Here is an 18,611-nt window from a genome sequence, read left to right as displayed (position 1 = left end):
CATAGAGGCATGAGAGCGGGGACGAGGAAGCCGCTGCCGAAACAAGTAATAGCAGCGGCGGCGGCGGCGGGGGGAGCGGGCAGGGGGTAGCGCGGGCCGCGGACCACGGACCACCAGGGAAGACTCGCATACAAGCCGACCCCCCAACTTTTGACCCCCTTTTTGGGGGTCAAAAATTCGGCTTGTATGCGAGTATATACGGTAAGCAGTTGCATGAAAATTAACATGCTGCAGGTGAAAACGTTTACGAGTGTATTGGCAGTGAAATCATCTTGTGTCAGTAGATAGAATGTAAACCCCGAGCAATGCACCTGCTCGCTCTGGTAATTATGAGAAAGTGGTAAAAAAACATGTCGTAACACAAGCCCTTACAATTAGCTCTTCTCTTAAGGCCTCCCGAGGGACCCTTCAAAATTACGCCTCGTTCTGTGAATGTTCTCAGCTTGAGAACGAAAGAAAACAGTCAAGTTCAGATGGCAGAATTGATGGAGATTTTTTTCTGATTGCTACTTTTTACAAATTCAAAATAAAAAAATAATTCTTCTTATCGGCACTGAATAATTTCACCACGGCGAAGAGGATGACGAGAAGATGCACCCGCTTACAATGTATACAAATCAATTATTTTTTCTTTTTGTAAAAGAAACTAAAATGGCAGACAAATTAGCAATTTCTACTTCATTGTGTTTTATTTTGAAGGCAAAATGGCTTCCAGTCAGCGGGGAAAGCAAAAAGTAACATTTCCACAGGTCCACTTCATGTGATTGGGACAGTCCCCTATACTCTCCTAGTGGTTTGGGTCACCCTGAGCTGCTTGGTTACTGTGTTGTTCTGGTCCGAGCCCTATCCCATACAGCCATATCAATCCCTGCCATGTACTGAGGAGGACCAAAAGTCCGAAACAGGCTGTATGCATGTGGGGTTGATGTGGCTCTGTAAGGCCCAGTGCACACCAAAAACCTCTAGCAGATCCGCAAAACGTTAGAGGTTTTTGAAGCAGATTTTCAGAGTGATTCTAGGCATGTTTAGAGAGATTTTCTAAACATGCCTAGCGTTTTTTGGAGCGTTTTTCTGTAGCAGATTTTATATATTGTTACAGTAAAGCTGTTACTGAACAGCTTCTGTAACAAAAACGCCTGGAAAACCGCTCTGATCTAGCGTTTTTCAGAGCTGTTTTCCACTTTCCTATACTTTACATTGAGGCAGAAACGCCTCAGAAATCTAAAAAATTCTGCAGCCCCGGAGTTTGCGTTTGTGGAAGAAACGAGCCGCTCTGGTGTGCACCATCCCATTCACTTTCATTAGCCAAGCGGTTTTCCCGCTGCAAGCGTTTTAAAAAAACACTCCAGTACCGCTCTGGTGTGCACCTGCCCTTACATGTATAAGCTAGAGGCACACTATATACCAGCAGTTCTGGATGTAAGCCTGGCTTCAGGAGCCTAAAGAGATCATTTGCATGTTCAGTAGTGGTGTACTGTGGGTATCCACAGATGCAGTGGCGGACACAGGCAGCAGTGGGCCCCTGTGCAAAATATCAATTGTGGGCCCGGCAAAAAATGAGTGCGGCTATAACCCACGGCAAAAAATGGGCGTGGATAGAACCTGCGCCGCGGCAAAAAATGGGCGTGGCAATGACCGGATAAGGGCGGAGCTAACTGTAATTTAAAGTGATCCCGGGGTGAGAGTGATATGGAGGCTGCCATATTTATTTCCTTTTAAACAATACTAGTTGCCTGGCGGCCCTGCTGATCTATTTGGCTGCAGTAATAAACTGAATTACACCAGCAACAAGCATGCAGCTTAATCTTCTCAGTTCTGACAATATTGTCAGAAACCCCTGACCTGCTGCATGCTTGTTCAGGGTCTATGGTTGAAAGAATAAGAGGCAGAGGACCAGAACGGCAACCAGGCAACTGGTATTGCTTAAAAGGAGAGAAATATGGCAGCCTCAATATTATTCTCACCTCAGGTTCCCTTGAAAAGTGCAACGCAAAGACAGTGGGCCCAAGTTTTGGTGACCCTTTCCCCAGAAAATTCACATAATTGTGCAGGTTTTCTCAAGAAAATACACATAATGTGAGCAGATTTGCCCAGAAAATACATTCAATCATGTCGGCAGATATGCCCAGAAAATACGTGCAATGATGTCGGCAGATATGCCCAGAAAATACGTGCAATGATAACGGCAGATATGCCCAGAAAATACGTGCAATGATGTCGGCAGATATGCCCAGAAAATGCGTGCAATGATGTCGGCAGATATGCCCAGAAAATACGTGCAATGATGTCGGCAGATATGCCCAGAAAATACGTGCAATGATGTCGGCAGATATGCCCAGAAAATACGTGCAATGATGTCGGCAGATATGCCCAGAAAATACGTGCAATGATGTCGGCAGATATGCCCAGAAAATACGTGCAATGATGTCGGCAGATATGCCCAGAAAATACGTGCAATGATGTCGGCAGATATGCCCAGAAAATACGTGCAATGATGTCGGCAGATATGCCCAGAAAATACGTGCAATGATGTCGGCAGATATGCCCAGAAAATACGTGCAATGATGTCGGCAGATATGCCCAGAAAATACGTGCAATGATGTCGGCAGATATGCCCAGAAAATACGTGCAATCATGTCGGCAGATATGCCCAGAAAATACGTGCAATCATGTTGGCAGATTTGCCCAGAAAACACATGCAATCATGTAGCAAATTTGCCCAGAACATACATGCAATCATGTGGCAGACCTGCCCAGAACATACACGCAATCATGTGGCAGACCTGCCCAGAACATACACCTGCTAAAATAAATAATAAAAAAAAACATTTACTCACCTGCAGCAGCAGACCTCCTGTCCCAGCCTCCATCCGGCGCGCAGCTCCCATGGGTGGTTGGGTGGATAGGTAGCCTGGTGGGTAGGTAGGTAGGCAGCCGGGTGGGTAGGTAGGTAGCCCTTAGGCGGGTGGGTAAGTAGCCTGGTGGGTGGCTGTGTAGGCGGGTGGGTAGGTAGCCTGGTGGGTGGGTAGGTGGGTGGTTAGGTAGCTGGGTGGGTGGGTAGGTAGCCTGGTGGGTTGGTAGGTAGCCGGGTGGGTAGGTAGGTAGGTAGCCTGGTGGGTAGGTAGCCGGGTGGGTGTGTAGGTAGCCGGGTAGGTAGCCGGGTGGGTGGTTAGGTAGCCGGGTAGGTAGCCGGGTGGGTGGTTAGGTAGCCGGGTAGGTAGCCGGGTGGGTGGTTAGGTATCCGGGTAGGTAGCCGGGTGGGTGGGTAGGTAGCCGGGTAGGTAGCCGGGTGGGTGTGTAGGTATCCGGGTGGGTAGGTAGCTGGGTGGGTGGGTGGGTAGGTAGCCGGGTAGGTAGGTAACCGGCAGGGTGGTTAGGTAGCCGGGTGGGTAGGTAGCCGGGTGGGTGGGTAGGTAGGTATCCGGGTGGGTAGGTAGCCGGGTGGGTGGTTAGGTAGCCGGGTGGGTGGTTAGGTATCCGGGTGGGTGGGTAGGTAGCCGGGTGGGTGGGTAGGTAGCCGGGTGGGTAGGTAGCCGGCAGGGTGGTTAGGTAGCCGGGTGGGTGGGTAGGTTGCCGGGTGGGTAGCCGGCAGGGTGGTTAGGTAGCCGGGTGGGTAGCTAGGTAGCCGGGTGGGTAGGTAGCTGGGTGGGTGGGTAGGTAGCCGGGTGGGTGGGTAGGTAGCCGGGTAGGTAGGTAGCCGGCAGGGTAGGTAGGTAGCCGGCAGGGTGGTTAGGTAGCCGGGTGGGTAGGTAGCCGGGTGGGTGGGTAGGTAGCCGGGTAGGTAGCCGGCAGGGTGGTTAGGTAGCCGGGTGGGTAGCTAGGTAGCCGGGTGGGTGGGTAGGTAGCCGGGTGGGTGGGTAGGTAGCCGGCAGGGTGGTTAGGTAGCCGGGTGGGTGGTTAGGTAGCGGGGTAGGTAGCCGGGTGGGTGGGTAAGGTAGCCGGGTGGGTAGCTATCCGGGTGGGGGGCCCGACTCCTATCCTCCCTCACTCACCTCGGGGCCCCCCTCCCGGTATGCGCGGCGGCCGGCGGGAGAGCAGAAAATACAGGAAGTCTCCGGCCGGGGCTGCAGCAGATGCTAGAGGCAGCTGCTGCTTAGTTTCCGATATGTCTCCAAGTTGGAGACCAAGCGGCAGCTGCCGCCCTCTAGCGTCTGCTGCAGCCCCGGCCGGAGACTTCCTGTATTTTCCGCTCTCCCGCCGCATGAGGGGGGGGGGGGGGGGCGAGGTGAGGGGGGAGGACAGGAGTCGGGGCCCCCCAGGTTAAAAAAATAAAAGATTAAAAAAAAAAAAAAAAAAAAACCTGCAATACTTAATGGGCCCCTGAAGCAGCGGAACTTCAGGGGCCCTCGTGCGGCGGCACGGCCTGCACGGCCGTATGTCCGCCACTGCACAGATGTTCACTTAAAGCTGAATTATTGTAAATCCCTTCTGTTTTAAGATGGCAAACCAAACTAAGCATTGCATTTTTAGTAGGAGGGCTTTTCGGTCTCTTTCAGTCACCTATACTTTCCTTGTGGTTTTGGGTCACCCTGAGCTGCTTGGTTACTGTGTTGACAGAGGTTTGAATTAAAAGCAACATGATGAGGGCTCAAACCCACTAGCAGCCTTTTGTAAGCGCTAGTGATTTGAAATGCTCTTGCTAATGCAATGTTATGTTTTTTAAGTTTTTTTTTTTAATAAAATCACATCGCTCAAGTGGGATCACACCCATAGCATTACATTAGCAAGAGTTTTTCAAATCACAACTGCTTAGTAACAGCCTGCTAGTGGGTTCCAGGCAGTTCGTAAAAGCTAAACCAAGCCTTTCATTTGGCCTTTACCAATGTAAACAAAGGAAGCTGGCCAATAATTCCAGTGGGCCGAGGTCCTTCTCACACATTTTTTGGCACAGCTCAAATTAATGAATGGTACTGAATCAGGAAAGGAATGGTTCATTAAAGGATACCCTAGCACTAAAAATATGCTAAAAATTATGCCTACTGTGTGTGTGGGGAGTAGAGCAGAGTCTTACTGCACCTCCTTTGCCCTGGCGCTAAAAAGCGGAACGTTCCAAAGTCCTTTTCAGCAGGGTCGGTGCCCTTTGCCCCGGGCATACTACGCTGTGCACTTGTCCGCTTGGGGGCCTTGTGACAATGCTCAAGTCCAGTGTGTGTGCGCACCGGCCACGTATTCCTGTAGGAGGTTGCGCGTACTGCCGCGGACATTACTGCGCATGCGCCGACCCCGTCCACCAGGACTTCAAAACGGGCAATTTTGCAGGAAACCGGAGACTGACGCCAGGGTAAGGGAGCTGCGGTAAGACTCTGCACTACTCCCCACACACACAGTAGGCATCATTTTTGGCATATTTTTAGAGCTAAGGTATCCTTTAAGTAGAACTAATTTCTCCCTTTCTCAGTCCATCCTAAACACTAACATATATTAAATGGTCAAAGCAGGACAGAAAAAAATGGCCGATTGTGTAACTTACAGCGATTTGTCTTAAGTGATGGCCTCACTATGGAGAGTGGAGGTTTTTTTTTTTTTACCGCCATCTGTGTGCTGCAGATATGCTTCTACAGTTTGTGCAGTTTACCAGGAGGATAAAGTCATTTTCCAGCACCATTGTGGTTGAATAGGGGTATGAGCAGTGCTGGATAGCGTACTAGTAGGACTTCTGCCTTTGATGTGGGGTTTGAGCCCTTGACTAACTGGCTGACTGATACCCGACACGTTTTCTGTTATGTAGTGGGGTCTTCTTCCCAACTAAATGTTCAGAGCAATGATTGTGCCTCCTCTACTGGCTCCATGCACAGGACTACTGTTAGGAGGAACGTGAATGTGTTCATATTACTTACCATTAGTCTATGGAAGCTTCATAGTCCAGGTTCAACCAGGACAGGCCAAGAGGGCTTAGCTCTAAATTGGAGCTCTGGGAAGGGAGGAGAGGAGGATACATTCCCCAAAACACAACAAAAAACAGGTCAGGGAGCATTAAGTGATATACAAAACTGCTGAGCTAATCAGTGCCACTTTTACTGGGAATTTATATCGGGTGGGGTGACTCGGAGAACAATGCCCTCGACTTGCCCTCAGCACAGGCTGTTTTCTCACTGACACATTAGAGGGGATTGGAGGCTGTTGTATACAAGCTGGGTTGCCGCCAGAGGAAGCCCAACCAGTGAGTCTTGGTGTACAGAGGCGCCAGAGTAGAATAAAAACGTTTAAAAACCGTCTAAAAGAGGGGGATGTTCAGGTGGACTTACCTCCCTCAAAAATATAAAACTCAATTGAGTCACAATATATCAATACAAAAATATTTTATTGAACTCCACTTAGTGCAACGCGTTTCGCAGGTGTGGTCCTGCTTCATCAGGCAAACAGGAGTATAACTCAATGGGTCTAGATGCAGAAGTGAGCGCCTCTGTGCTTCTAATACTCCCCACCTGCACTTGAAGAGGTTGCCTATGGGTAACCCATGTTTGTGAGTATATCTAAATATTTTGCTTTTAACCACAACCAACTTAACAATACTACACCATATCGGGCTCTCGATTTTTCTTTGTTCTTCCAAGCAACCAGTGAGTCAGGTCATTTTGGGGATCACTTGGCACTAGGGATGCTCATTCAGAATTTAAATTTTCGGAAATCGGAAAACGGAACTCGGAAATCGGATGTGTCCCCTCTTACTCATCTTTAGCTACGCCCCTGGCCATAGGCCCTAATGTTACTTACGGCTTTAGTGGCGCAGCCCCAATTTTAATAAAATCACTGTAATTTGAGTGTTGGCATTAATTGGATTCCAAATTACCAAAGGGTAAAATTAGGTTATCAGTAGGGGAATGTATTTGTTATATTCCCAGAGATTACACAGTGAAGGGAGAGTCATATTTTGGCATCTCCCTGCACCTAACTACCAGGCAGCGGGAACATCTGTACGCCCAACCAGTTCCTTGGCCAAGTACCAACAAGCATGTGCAGGGGTGCAACTATAAATCATGTGCCAGTAAAACTTTGATGGAGCCCCCAAGGTTCACACCCTTTCCCTTGCCTTCCCTGGTGCCCCTCACAGCCTGGGGGCCCCTCTCACAAGGTTCATAAAACAACAAGTATGGCCATCATAATCTTCCCACCCCTAATAAGTCATAAAACACCTGATCTGAAGGATGGACCCCTTTATCAGAGGGAGTGACGTGGTAGTTGGAGCCCCCTTAAAGTAAACCGGAGCTATCGTAAAAAGATTTGATACTCACCCGCGGCTTCCTCCAGCCCCATAAGCTTATCTGAGTTACACGCCATCCTCCCGTGGTCTGCTGTTCAGCCGGGATCAGCCCCGGTAACAGGCTCAGTCGGGTCCAGTCTGGTCTTCTGCACATGCATGGACCTCCCACGAATGTGCAGTAGACCCGGACTGACGCGACTGAGTCAGTTACAGGGGCTGATCGCGGATGAATAGCAGACCATGGGAGGACAGCGAGGGACGAGCTTATGGGGCTGGAGGAAGCCGCGGGTGAGTATCAAATCTTTTTATGACAGCTCTGGTTTACTTTAAATCTCTGGTCCCCCTTCCGACCCTTAGATACAGTTCTGAGTGTATGGATAAGGCTTTAGTCACAACTAGTGATCTTTTACTCCAGCCAGATAAGTGGAGATGCGGGTCGCCATAAGTGATGGCCGATCACAGCGCTGATTCCCAGGAAACAAAATATTGCTCTTTTATTAAGCCGGCATTGGCAAAGCGGAGATCAGATTTTAAAATGTAGAAAGGAGGCGAACAAATGACTTTTCTGCAAAGAGTTCACCGAGAGTGCGTTTGTACAGAACGACATTATTCAGTCACGACTTCAGGGTCATCGGTTACGTTCGCATTCAGAGCATACGCAAATGTCACATCAATTCAAATGTAATGGAATACAAATAAAACATGTAATAAATGAAAATGAGAAAACGAGTTATCGTCCACCGCTACCGCTAAAGCAACTGCTCGGGTATGAAAGAAAGTTAGTCATTTATGGTAGAGATATTTTATTCATGTTAGATTTGTTATGCAGTTATAAAACATATAATATAATACATATAAAACATAATATATATATTACAGGGTCTAGACTGTTTGCTGCCTGAAGCAACAGGGCCGGTTCTAGTAACAATAGGGCCCCAGGGCAAAATTAGCCCAGCCCCCCCCCCCCCCCAACAGACACCCCTTAACCAAAAAGCGGCATTAGGGGTTCTTTGTTGCAGCCAAAATTTCCCTCCTGGGCCTCTGAGCTGGCTGTAGACCCTCCCAATCACCTCCCAACTTAACCGTGTCCCCTGGGGCCCCTGCAGAGTCTTTGATAGTGTAGTGTCTCACCTGTCGTCCTACACAGATGATACGCTACTCTGCCAAAGACTCTGAAGAGGCGCCGGGAAGCATCAGTTAAGATGGGGGGAGACACTTTGGGGGCCCCTACAGGCTCTGGGCCCTGGGGCAATTGCCCCCTTTGCCTCTATGGTAGCGCCGGTCCTGCTTGTTGAGCTATATATATATACTGTATATATATATATATATATATATATATATATATATATATATATATATATATATATACACTGTATATATACAGGATCTTCTCAAAAAATTAGCATATTGTGATAAAGTTCATTATTTTCTGTAATGTACTGATAAACATTAGACTTTCATATATTTTAGATTCAAATACACACAACTGAAGTAGTTCAAGCCTTTTATTGTTTTAATATTGATGATTTTGGCATACAGCTCATGAAAACCCAAATTCCCTATCTCAAAAAATTAGCATATTTCATCCGACCAATAAAAGAAAAGTGTTTTTAAAACAAAAAAAGTCAACCTTCAAATAATTATGTTCAGTTATGCTCTCAATAATTGGTTGGGAATCCTTTTGCAGAAATGACTGCTTTAATGTGGCGTGGCATGGAGGCAATCAGCCTGTGGCACTGCTCAGGTGTTATGGAGGCCCAGGATGCTTCGATAGCGGCCTTAAGCTCATCCAGAGTGTTGGGTCTTGCATCTCTCAACTTTCTCTTCACAATATTCCACAGATTCTCTATGGGGTTCAGGTCAGGAGAGTTGGCAGGCCAATTGAGCACAGTAATACCATGGTCAGTAAACCATTTACTAGTGGTTTTGGCACTGTGAGCAGGTGCCAGGTCGTGCTGAAAAATGAAATCTTCATCTCCATAAAGCTTTTCAGCAGATGGAAGCATGAAGTGCTCCAAAATCTCCTGGTAGCTAGTTGCATTGACCCTGCCCTTGATAAAACACAGTGGACCAACACCAGCAGCTGACATGGCACCCCAGACCATCACTGACTGTGAGTACTTGACACTGGACTTCAGGCATTTTGGCATTTCCCTCTCCCCAGTCTTCCTCCAGGCTCTGGCACCTTGATTACCGAATGACATGTAAAAGTTGCTTTCATCCGAAAAAAGTACTTTGGACCACTGAGCAGCAATCCAGTGCTGCTTCTCTGTAGCCCAGGTCTGGCGCTTCTGCCGCTGTTTCTGGTTCAAAAGTGGGTTCATGCTTCCATCTGCTGAAAAGCTTTATGGAGATGAAGATTTCATTTTTCACCACGACCTGGCACCTGCTCACAGTGCCAAAACCACCGGTAAATGGTTTACTGACCATGGTATTACTGTGCTCAATTGGCCTGCCCACTCTCCTGACCTGAACCCCATAGAGAATCTGTGGGATATTGTGAAGAGAAAGTTGAGAGATGCAAGACCCAACACTCTGGATGAGCTTAAGGCCGCTATCGAAGCATCCTGGGCCTCCATAACACCTGAGCAGTGCCACAGGCTGATTGCCTCCATGCCACGCCGCATTGAAGCAGTCATTTCTGCAAAAGGATTCCCGACCAAGTATTGAATGCATAACTGAACATAATTATTTGAAGGTTGACTTTTTTTGTTTTAAAAACACTTTTCTTTTATTGGTCGGATGAAATATGCTAATTTTTTGAGATAGGAAATTTGGGTTTTCATGAGCTGTATGCCAAAATCATCAATATTAAAACAATAAAAGGCTTGAACTACTTCAGTTGTGTGTATTTGAATCTAAAATATATGAAAGTCTAATGTTTATCAGTACATTACAGAAAATAATGAACTTTATCACAATATGCTAATTTTTTGAGAAGATCCTGTATATATGTGTGGTGTGTGTGTCTGTGTCTGTGTGTGTATGACATTTAGGTGTCCTTTTTACCTGTTTTGGCCTGGATGCTGATGGGTGGGCAAGTGAAGGGTGCTGTTAAAAGATGTATGGCCAGGGATGGATCAAGACCAAGTTGCGCCTGGGGCAAGGTCAGGGTTTGGCGCCTAAACTGCCATTCATTTTGCCGCCTTTTTAAGAATTCAACAAACTGCGCCTGGGGCAAGAGACCCGCTTGCCCCCCCCTAGATCCGTCCCTGTGTATGGCTGAGTGCGGATATGTAGGTAGGTGGCTGGTTGCCGATAACGAAATGTGGTAGGCTGACAGGGAAACCAGAGTGGGCAATGGTATATGCCGAGGAGGCGGGGCTAGCAAAGCACAGTGCCTATTTAATTAAGGGGTGTGGCAGCACACACAGACTCCCAGCAGGCAAGTTCTGTGCTCCATGAGTCAGGCAGAAGCAGCAGAGGAGAGGGAAAGACCGAAAAATATCAAATGAGTGTAGAACTGTTGCTGCCCCCTACAGTCTGCTGCCCTGAATCACGTGATTCAGTCTGCTTCATGGTAGGACCAGCTATATAGAACAGAAGACAAGTGCTGAGGTTTCTCACAACAACACAACAGATGCAGAAAATGGAGGACATTAGCTTCCAAAAAGTCTGCGCGCAGATGGTTCAGTACTAGACTCCTCCACAACATTGACATGCCCTCGCGAAAGAGACCTAACCACTAACTAACAATTAAAACATAGTGTTAGCCTGGGGCTGCTAGCCACAAATGGTCTATACATTTTCTAAAGAACAACAAAAAGTTATAGTTACCTGTGTGGACGGCTGGATCGTCTTCTCCTTCCTCCACCGCGCCAGCCATGTAACCCCTACATGTCTTCTCGTTTCTGATCACATGGCATGACATGTGATCCAGGACACCATGTCAGCGTTACAGCGCCACCCAGGGTTGGAAGAGAGGTGATGGAAGATTCTCTTCCATCTCTTCCAATACCCCTCTTCCACCACCGGGTGGCACTGTAACGCTGACATGGTCTCCTGTATCCCAGTCACATGTCATATCATGTGATCGGGACCCAGAAAACCTGCCAGAAGTTCAGAGCCGCCGGTGGAGGAGGAGAAGTAGCAATCTGGAACAGGTGAGTATACCTGCTCCCCGCCTCCTGCTTGTCTGGCTCCATTAGGCAGCCAAAACGAGATTTGCCGGCAGAGGTTAAGTGCACAGCAGCTTTCAAACGGAAAATGTTGAAGCTGCTAATGAGTTAAAAGCATGGTTCAGATCCACTGTGACCGTATACTGTATGTTCCCGGTCCAGCATAGTGTGGTCCTGGCCAGAGACAATCTAGACTAGCCATTATCAGGTATCACAATCTTTTAATAAGCAGTTGATCGACTTACCTTGCGCTCCAGTCAATAGTTTTGGCTGATAATTTGCACGGTGTTGATAGTAAAGACTCGTTTGCCTTCCATGAACAGAACACCGTTCCCTTATCATTGTAGGTACAGTTCAGAACGTGTGCTGCGATGGAAGAAAAATAAAGCTAATGTTAAAACAATAATACAATAAAATACAGTAACATTTGTAATGTGCTTTTCTCCCATAGGACTCAAAGCGCATAGATGTGTCTCAGGTCAATACAGGGCTGCAGGCTGGACTGTGTTACAGAGGAAATAGTCAGGCTGGTGTTCATAAATTCCAGACTAAACAGGTGGCGTTTCAGTTTGGCCGCCTCCGGTTCACTTCTGGAATTTAAGACTTTAACCTATTTTGGTTCCTGGACGTAGAAACTACGTCCAGGAACCATGCGCGCTACCGCGCGCTCCTGCGGCCGATCGCGCGCGTGCACGTGCACTCCCGCCTGCGGATTCGGTAGCCCAGGAATCAATGTATCGGGCTATAGAGCCCGATCACTGATTCCTCTCCCCCGCTGAAAAAGCGACAGCTTCTCTCAGAAGCTGTGCTTTTTCTGGCCGTTGCCTCCCCCTGCGTCACTCTAAGCGTGTGTTACGCTTAGAGTGACGTCATGTAAACAAACTCATGGCCGCCATCTTGTGGGCAAAAAGTAAAACTACAACTAAAAGTAAAAAAAATTAAAAACAACACACAATTACATTATAAAACTATAGTTTACACCCCACCCTCCCAAAAATACCCAAATAAAATGTTTAATATAAAAAAAAAAAAACCATTACAATAAAAAAAACAAAAAACATGTAAATATTTACCTAAGGGTCTAAACTTTTTAAATATTAATGTGAAGATGAAATATTTCTATATTTTTTTTATTTTAAACTTGTAAATAGTGATAGATGCAAAACGGAAAAAATGCACCTTTATTTCCAAATAAAATATTGTCGCCATACATTGTGATAGGGACATAATTTTAACTGTGTAATGACCGGGACATATGGGCAAATACAATACGTGAGTTTTAATTATGGAGGCATGTATTATTTTAAAACTATAATGGCTGAAAACTGAGAAATAATGATTTTTTCCGTTTTTTTCTTAATCTTCCTGTTAAAATGGGTTTACAGTAAAGTGGCTCTTAGCAAAATGTACCCCCCAAAGAAAGTCTAATTGATGGCGGAAAAAACAAGATATAGATCAGTTCATTGTGATAAGTAGTGATAAAGTTATAGGCTAATGAATGGGAGGTGAACATTTCTCAAGTGAAAACGACGGAACGCGAATGGGTTAAAGTCTGAAAACCACTGCACCTGCATTGCCGTGTCTTCGCTCCCGCTGATGTCTCCAGGAACGTACTGCGCAAGCCCAGTATGGTTTGTGCCTATGCAGTACGCTCCTGGTGACATCAGCGGGAGTGAGGACACGGCAACGCAGGCGCAGTGGTTTTCTGACTTTAAAGTCTGAAATTCCAGAAGTGAACCGGAGGCGGAGCCAGAGCATTGGTGAGCGTCTGCGGGGGACCGTTTGAAGGCCCAGGTAAGTTCAACTCATTTCCCTCTGACCCCCCTACAGTATTCCTTTAAAGCGGTATAAAACTCTGACATAATATTCAATAAAAACATGTTTTCCTACTTTTTATATCACATACAGTTATTATAATATTTGCTTTTGTGCATACGTAGTATTATTCATTTAGAAATTACAAGTTCCCAAAGTACAGTTTTATTTGCTCTGAGAGCTGCAATTGCATTTTATTCATAACTGGTGTATTTCTATTGTAATGTACCAGGAATTATTTCTGAGTACCTCTCTGTGTTCTGGAGTGTCTGCACAGTCAGAGAAGTGTTTACATTCCTCACTTGATACAATTAAGTAAACACAAGATAATGTTAAACACAAGATAAGCACTAGCAGCTGTCCCTGCAGGGAGCTTGTAGGTCCTGTGTTTAACTAGTTGAATGCTGTTCTAGAAAAAAATGTAGAGGTATATAATATGCTGTAAATAATATTTTAGAGCAAAAAAGAAATGCTGTGTTTAAGGGCTCGTTTCCACTATCGCGAATCTGCATGCGTCCAACGCATGCAGATCCGCACATGTAATACAAGTGGATGGGCCTGTTTCCACTGTAGCGTTGTTGAGGTGCGTTTTTTTCAGCGTGAAAAAAACGCACAAAAGAGCCAACGATTTCGCCTGCGTCGGGAATCCGTGCGAATCGCCGCTAATGTATTTAATAGTAAAAACGCATGCGTTTGTTACATGCGTTTTTACCCGCGATTTCGCGTGCGATTTCGCACCTTTTTCAATTTTATTTAGCCCTGGCAGTGTCATGGTTAATTTCGCATGGCACCCTGCCATGCGAAATCGCAGGCGAAATCGCGGGTAAAAACGCATGTGGAAACGCATCCGCATGCGTTTTTACAAGCGTCGGAATGCGGCCGAAATCGCGTCGCAACAGTGGGAACGAGCCCTCATTCTGCTTTAAATGCTTCCAGGGGTGGAGATATTCTGATTGGGTGTGGTAGGGAGTTCCAAAGTGTAGGGGCAGTATGACAGAAGGTTCTGTCTCCAAAGGTTTTGAGGGGGACTCTGGGAGGTGACCAATTTATTGGATTCTTTTGATCTAAGTCTGTGGGAGGTGTGATGCAGTTGCAACAAATCCTTTGGGTATCCGGGGCCCAGATTGCACAAGGATTGGAATGTCAGTAAGCCAATGTTAAACAGAAGTCTCCATTTTATGGGTATCCAGTGTACTGAGCAGAGGATTAGTGTTATGTGGCAATGGTGAATAGTCTTGTGGCCGAATTCTGTACTAGCTGCAGGCAGTGTACGTCAATCATGTATTACTTGTGAAGATGTGTAAAGTCCTGAACTACAAAACCATAGCACCATAATTATTATCATTCCTTTACAGTATGTTTCACCGACACATTCTCTGCAGTTCTTTACAGAATGCTTTGAACAAATCACATCACTAACCCTCCCTCAGTAGGGATCAGGGTTGGTGGTTGTCTCATGAAGCAAGGTGAAACACTTGCATCAGGCGGCAGAGATTACAGGGGCAGCATGTTTGTACTGTGTGTTTACACTTACAGCATGCAGTCAGAGCAGGAGGAGAAGCGAGAGGAAAGCGAGGTGAAGGGGTCATCATTGGGGGAAAGCAGCTTGTTGTGCTGTGTGAGGAGTCTGACAGTGAGTGAGGAGGGAGGAGGGAGGAGAGCAGCATTGAGGGAAAGCAGCTTCTTGTGCTGTGTGAGGAGTGTGACAGTGAGTGAGCAGTGGGGAGGCAGGAGAGCATCATTGGGGAAAAGCAGCTTGTTGTGCTGTGTGAGGAGTCTGACAGTGAGTGAGGAAGGGGAGGCTGGAGAGCAGCATTGGGGAAAAGCAGCTTGTTGTGCTGTGTGAGGAGTCTGACAGTGAGTGAGGAAGGGGAGGCTGGAGAGCAGCATTGGGGAAAAGCAGCTTGTTGTGCTGTGTACGGAGTCTGACAGTGAGTGAGGAAGGGGAGGCTGGAGAGCAGCATTGGGGAAAAGCAGCTTGTTGTGCTGTGTGAGGAGTCTGACAGTGAGTGAGGAGGGGGTGGCCGGAGGGCAGCAGTCTTTCATTTGGCTTGCACTAGTCTTTTCTGTTAATAGTGAAATTACAAATGGCAGCGGCGTTGTTCTGTACAGAGTTGGATATTTACCCAGCAGCACATGAGATGGTATGACGAGCAGCAGGAGCAGATGTATCGGCATGTAATCCTGAACCGGCATCCTGACGGGACCCTGCAAGACATAAATTACAATTCACAGCAAAACTGGAGTCATGGCATGGGGAAGCGAGAGAGCGATATTGACAACACACCAACTGATCAATACTTCAAACATAATGTAGGAAAGAGGCCCCTGGAAAGGTAAAAAAATCTAAACAAAAATGAAGAGGTGGCTTAACTCAAGGATGATATGGATAAGGATAAACAGAAAATGTATTTACACCAGGGCACCGCGTTTCGTGAGCATTACCACCTAACTTCATCAGGCCAAATATCAGTGCCAGTATCTAAAAATAGCCGGGCATTGAGTACTCAACCCACTGTGTTTGGTACCTTCCTGGGGAGGGTGGCCTCCTGCCAGCTATTTACAATCTGTGTGTTTTTCAAGAGAGCGACCGAAGAACAATGGATACCCTGTACCCGAGGGGAGACGGTTAGCCTACTGAAGGCTACATTGGTTAATTGTGCTTGTTGCAACCAGTGTTGCTCACAAATTTTTGTTAGTCATTTTAAATGTCATTTTTCAATTTCAAGGAAATTTCGCGAAAATGTAGAAAATCTTTATTTTTACCAGAAAAACTATTTTTTTCCCCCCGCAAATGTGAAAAATAATTTATTTTAGCGCAAGATGCAAAAAATCACAAGCTTATTACAAAATGATTTTTGTTGGCATTTTTGTTCGAAAGTAGAATTATTTTTGCGAAATTTAAAGAGAGACTGAAGCCTAAAAAAATTACCTCTTTTTAATAGCCAGTCCTCTTCAGCAATAATGCCAGAGCTGAAACGCCGCATCCCTGTGGCAGAACGAGCTTTTATCCCCCCAAAATTCCGGGGCACAAATCCACAACTTTCCAGGTTGTGGATTTTGCTGCCCAGGGGAGGGAGAGCTTTGCCTCCAGTCGCACCAATCTCCACGGATCTCCGCCTCCTCCCTCCCCTCTCAGTGAAATAAGACTGAAGACTGAGAGGGGCGGGGAGAGGCAGGGATTCATGCTAATAGAGGCAGAGCTACTGCACAAAGCTCTGCTTTCTCCAGGAAGGAGCCCCAAATCTTCCCCCGGGGATTTCGGGGGGATTAAGACCTCGTTCTGACACGGGAATAGGGCATTTCAGCTATGGCAGTAATGCTGAAGAGGACTGGCTATTAAAAAGGGGTATTTTTTTAGGCTTCAGACTCTATTTAAAGCGGAAAAAAAATCAGCATTTTTGCTCATCACTGGTTGCCTCCTCATCTTGTGAGAATCCCCATTTACACCAGGGGCGTTGTTAGCACCCAGGATCAGTGGCATGTGCCCCGGATCTATGGTAGGGTGCCCTGGATGTCCCCGAAGCAGAGTCAGACAGCGGGCAGCAGTACTCGCCTCCGGCCGCTTGGCCTCCAAATTCTGCAGACATCTTCTCTTCTGAGCTTCTCCCCCTAGTGCCTGAGAATGTATTAGAGGCTAGAGTTCCTAGCGTTTGATTCTCGGATGCTATGGGGAGAATCGCCAGCTACAGAGGATGTCTCCAGACTTGGAGAGCGGATGGAGGAGATAAGTAGTTCCTCCTACTGTGCTACTCTGCTGGGGGGGGGGGGGGAGGGTTCGGGGGGAGGTACAGTGAGGACACACACAATGATGTATGCACCCTATGGAGCAGGAGTCTCAAACTCACGGCCCGCGGGCCATTTGCGGCCCTCGATACAATATTTTGTGGCTCTCGCCGGCAAAAGCTTCCTTATAGTTCGCTTCAGTGCTCCCAAGTAATCTGCCGCATCCCCGCCGCTAAACGAGGGCTGCAGAGCCCGGGGGGCAATCCGCCGGCATTTCCTGGAAGGAGCAGAGCTTTCAGCTTCAGCTCCGCCCCTCCTGACATCAATTGCTGCAACGATCACCGCCTCTCCCCGCCCCTCTCTGTGAAGGAAGAGTGAGAGGGGCGGGCAGAGGCGGCGATGCGCCGTGATTGTGAAATTCCTTATGCGGCCCAGCCTCATCTTGACTTTGTCTCCTGCGGCCCCCAGGTAAATCGAGTTTGAGACCCCTGCTATGGAGGCTTCAGGCAAGCACCACAGCTTCCAGCATGTCACCACAACATCCAGCATGCCCCATAGAGGTACCACAATGTCCAGCATGGCACCACAGAGCACCCAGCATGTCCCATATGTTTAAGTGACACTGCCTAATTATGTGATATGCAGCATTTTATTTTTTCTGTATTAATGGAAAGGGGGGCTTCATTCAACATTTTGATGGGCAGGCCTTCTTAGACCATTGTTACGTTCATGTAAATTTGGCCCCACCTATGACCACACCCACATTCTGGTGCATGGCCACAGCCATTTTTCATCTGGAGTGTCCAAAGTGCCCCAGATCTCTTAGGATCCTAGCAACGCCCCTCTACTACACCTATCCTCCCTCTGGCAGGAAATACTAAACCGCCCAGGTTCCGATTGTCTCTGTGTTTATTTCCAAGGCTTATTTCTATCTCTCAAGAAATACTGCAGAAAGACTGTAAACACTTCCCTCCAAGTCATCTCTCTACTACCGTGTGTTATGTGTCAGAGAACGTACCCCTCACGGTTTGACTCACCTTGCTCCTGTTACCGCTGAGAATCCTGCCCAGGGACACTCCTTCCCAGAAATGAGACTCTTCTTGGGTTTGTTGGTTAACCTCATATTTCCTCAGTCACCCACTATATAGTTTCCACTTCAGTTTACCATATCATAGCAAATGCTGGCAGCAAGGCTGCTTCTATTTATAATGGGGGCCCCAGGGCAAAAATAACCTGGGGGCCCGTGACATCCACCCCCCGCACTGGCAGCAAATTCAACTCGCATGGCTTCTGAGCCAGCTGTTGGGCACCCTCCCCCAGTTTTTACCAAGAAAACTCATTATTTTTTTAACATAAAAATATTGTGAAAATGCAGAAAAAAAAAAATCACAAACCTACTACAAAATGATTAATGGCATTTTTGCTCAAAAGTCAAATTTAACATTATTTTTGCGGAAAATAAATGTGAAAAAAAATATTATCCTTTTCGCTCATCACTGTCGCTTAACAGTAGGTGGTAGAACTCCTTGTGCAGAATTCTCAGTGTTACCTTTATCTAACAGATCTGGCAGATTTTCGACTAATCTATATCGTCGTGGGGAATTCTCAGTGTTACCTTTATTGTTTACAAAACTGTTCCCTGGAAAGGATCTATTCAAAGATACTGACCAATCCACCTATTCACTTACATTACACACTATTTTGGCAGTTGGACTGAGCAACTGCCACTCAGTAAGTGTTTTGTAAATAAA

General features: G+C 46.8%; 1 protein-coding gene across 1 annotated transcript in view; it reads right to left on the bottom strand.

Annotated features, from left to right (window-relative positions):
- IL2RB (interleukin 2 receptor subunit beta) overlaps nucleotides 1–17,983 on the bottom strand; it is a 57,743-nt gene extending 39,760 nt beyond the window's left edge. Inside the window, exons 1-3 of the mRNA XM_068252919.1 lie at nucleotides 17,912–17,983; nucleotides 15,261–15,342; nucleotides 11,565–11,685 (exon numbers count right to left, since the gene is read on the bottom strand). Of these exons, the coding sequence (XP_068109020.1) occupies nucleotides 11,565–11,685; nucleotides 15,261–15,342; nucleotides 17,912–17,983 (275 nt within the window). The remainder of the gene's footprint in view (nucleotides 1–11,564; nucleotides 11,686–15,260; nucleotides 15,343–17,911) is intronic.
- Between the last annotated feature and the right edge of the window lie 628 nt (nucleotides 17,984–18,611).

Source organism: Hyperolius riggenbachi, chromosome 9, assembly GCF_040937935.1.
Source record: "Hyperolius riggenbachi isolate aHypRig1 chromosome 9, aHypRig1.pri, whole genome shotgun sequence".
Lineage (NCBI taxonomy): Eukaryota > Metazoa > Chordata > Amphibia > Anura > Hyperoliidae > Hyperolius > Hyperolius riggenbachi.
This window is presented reverse-complemented; position numbering and strand designations above follow the sequence as displayed.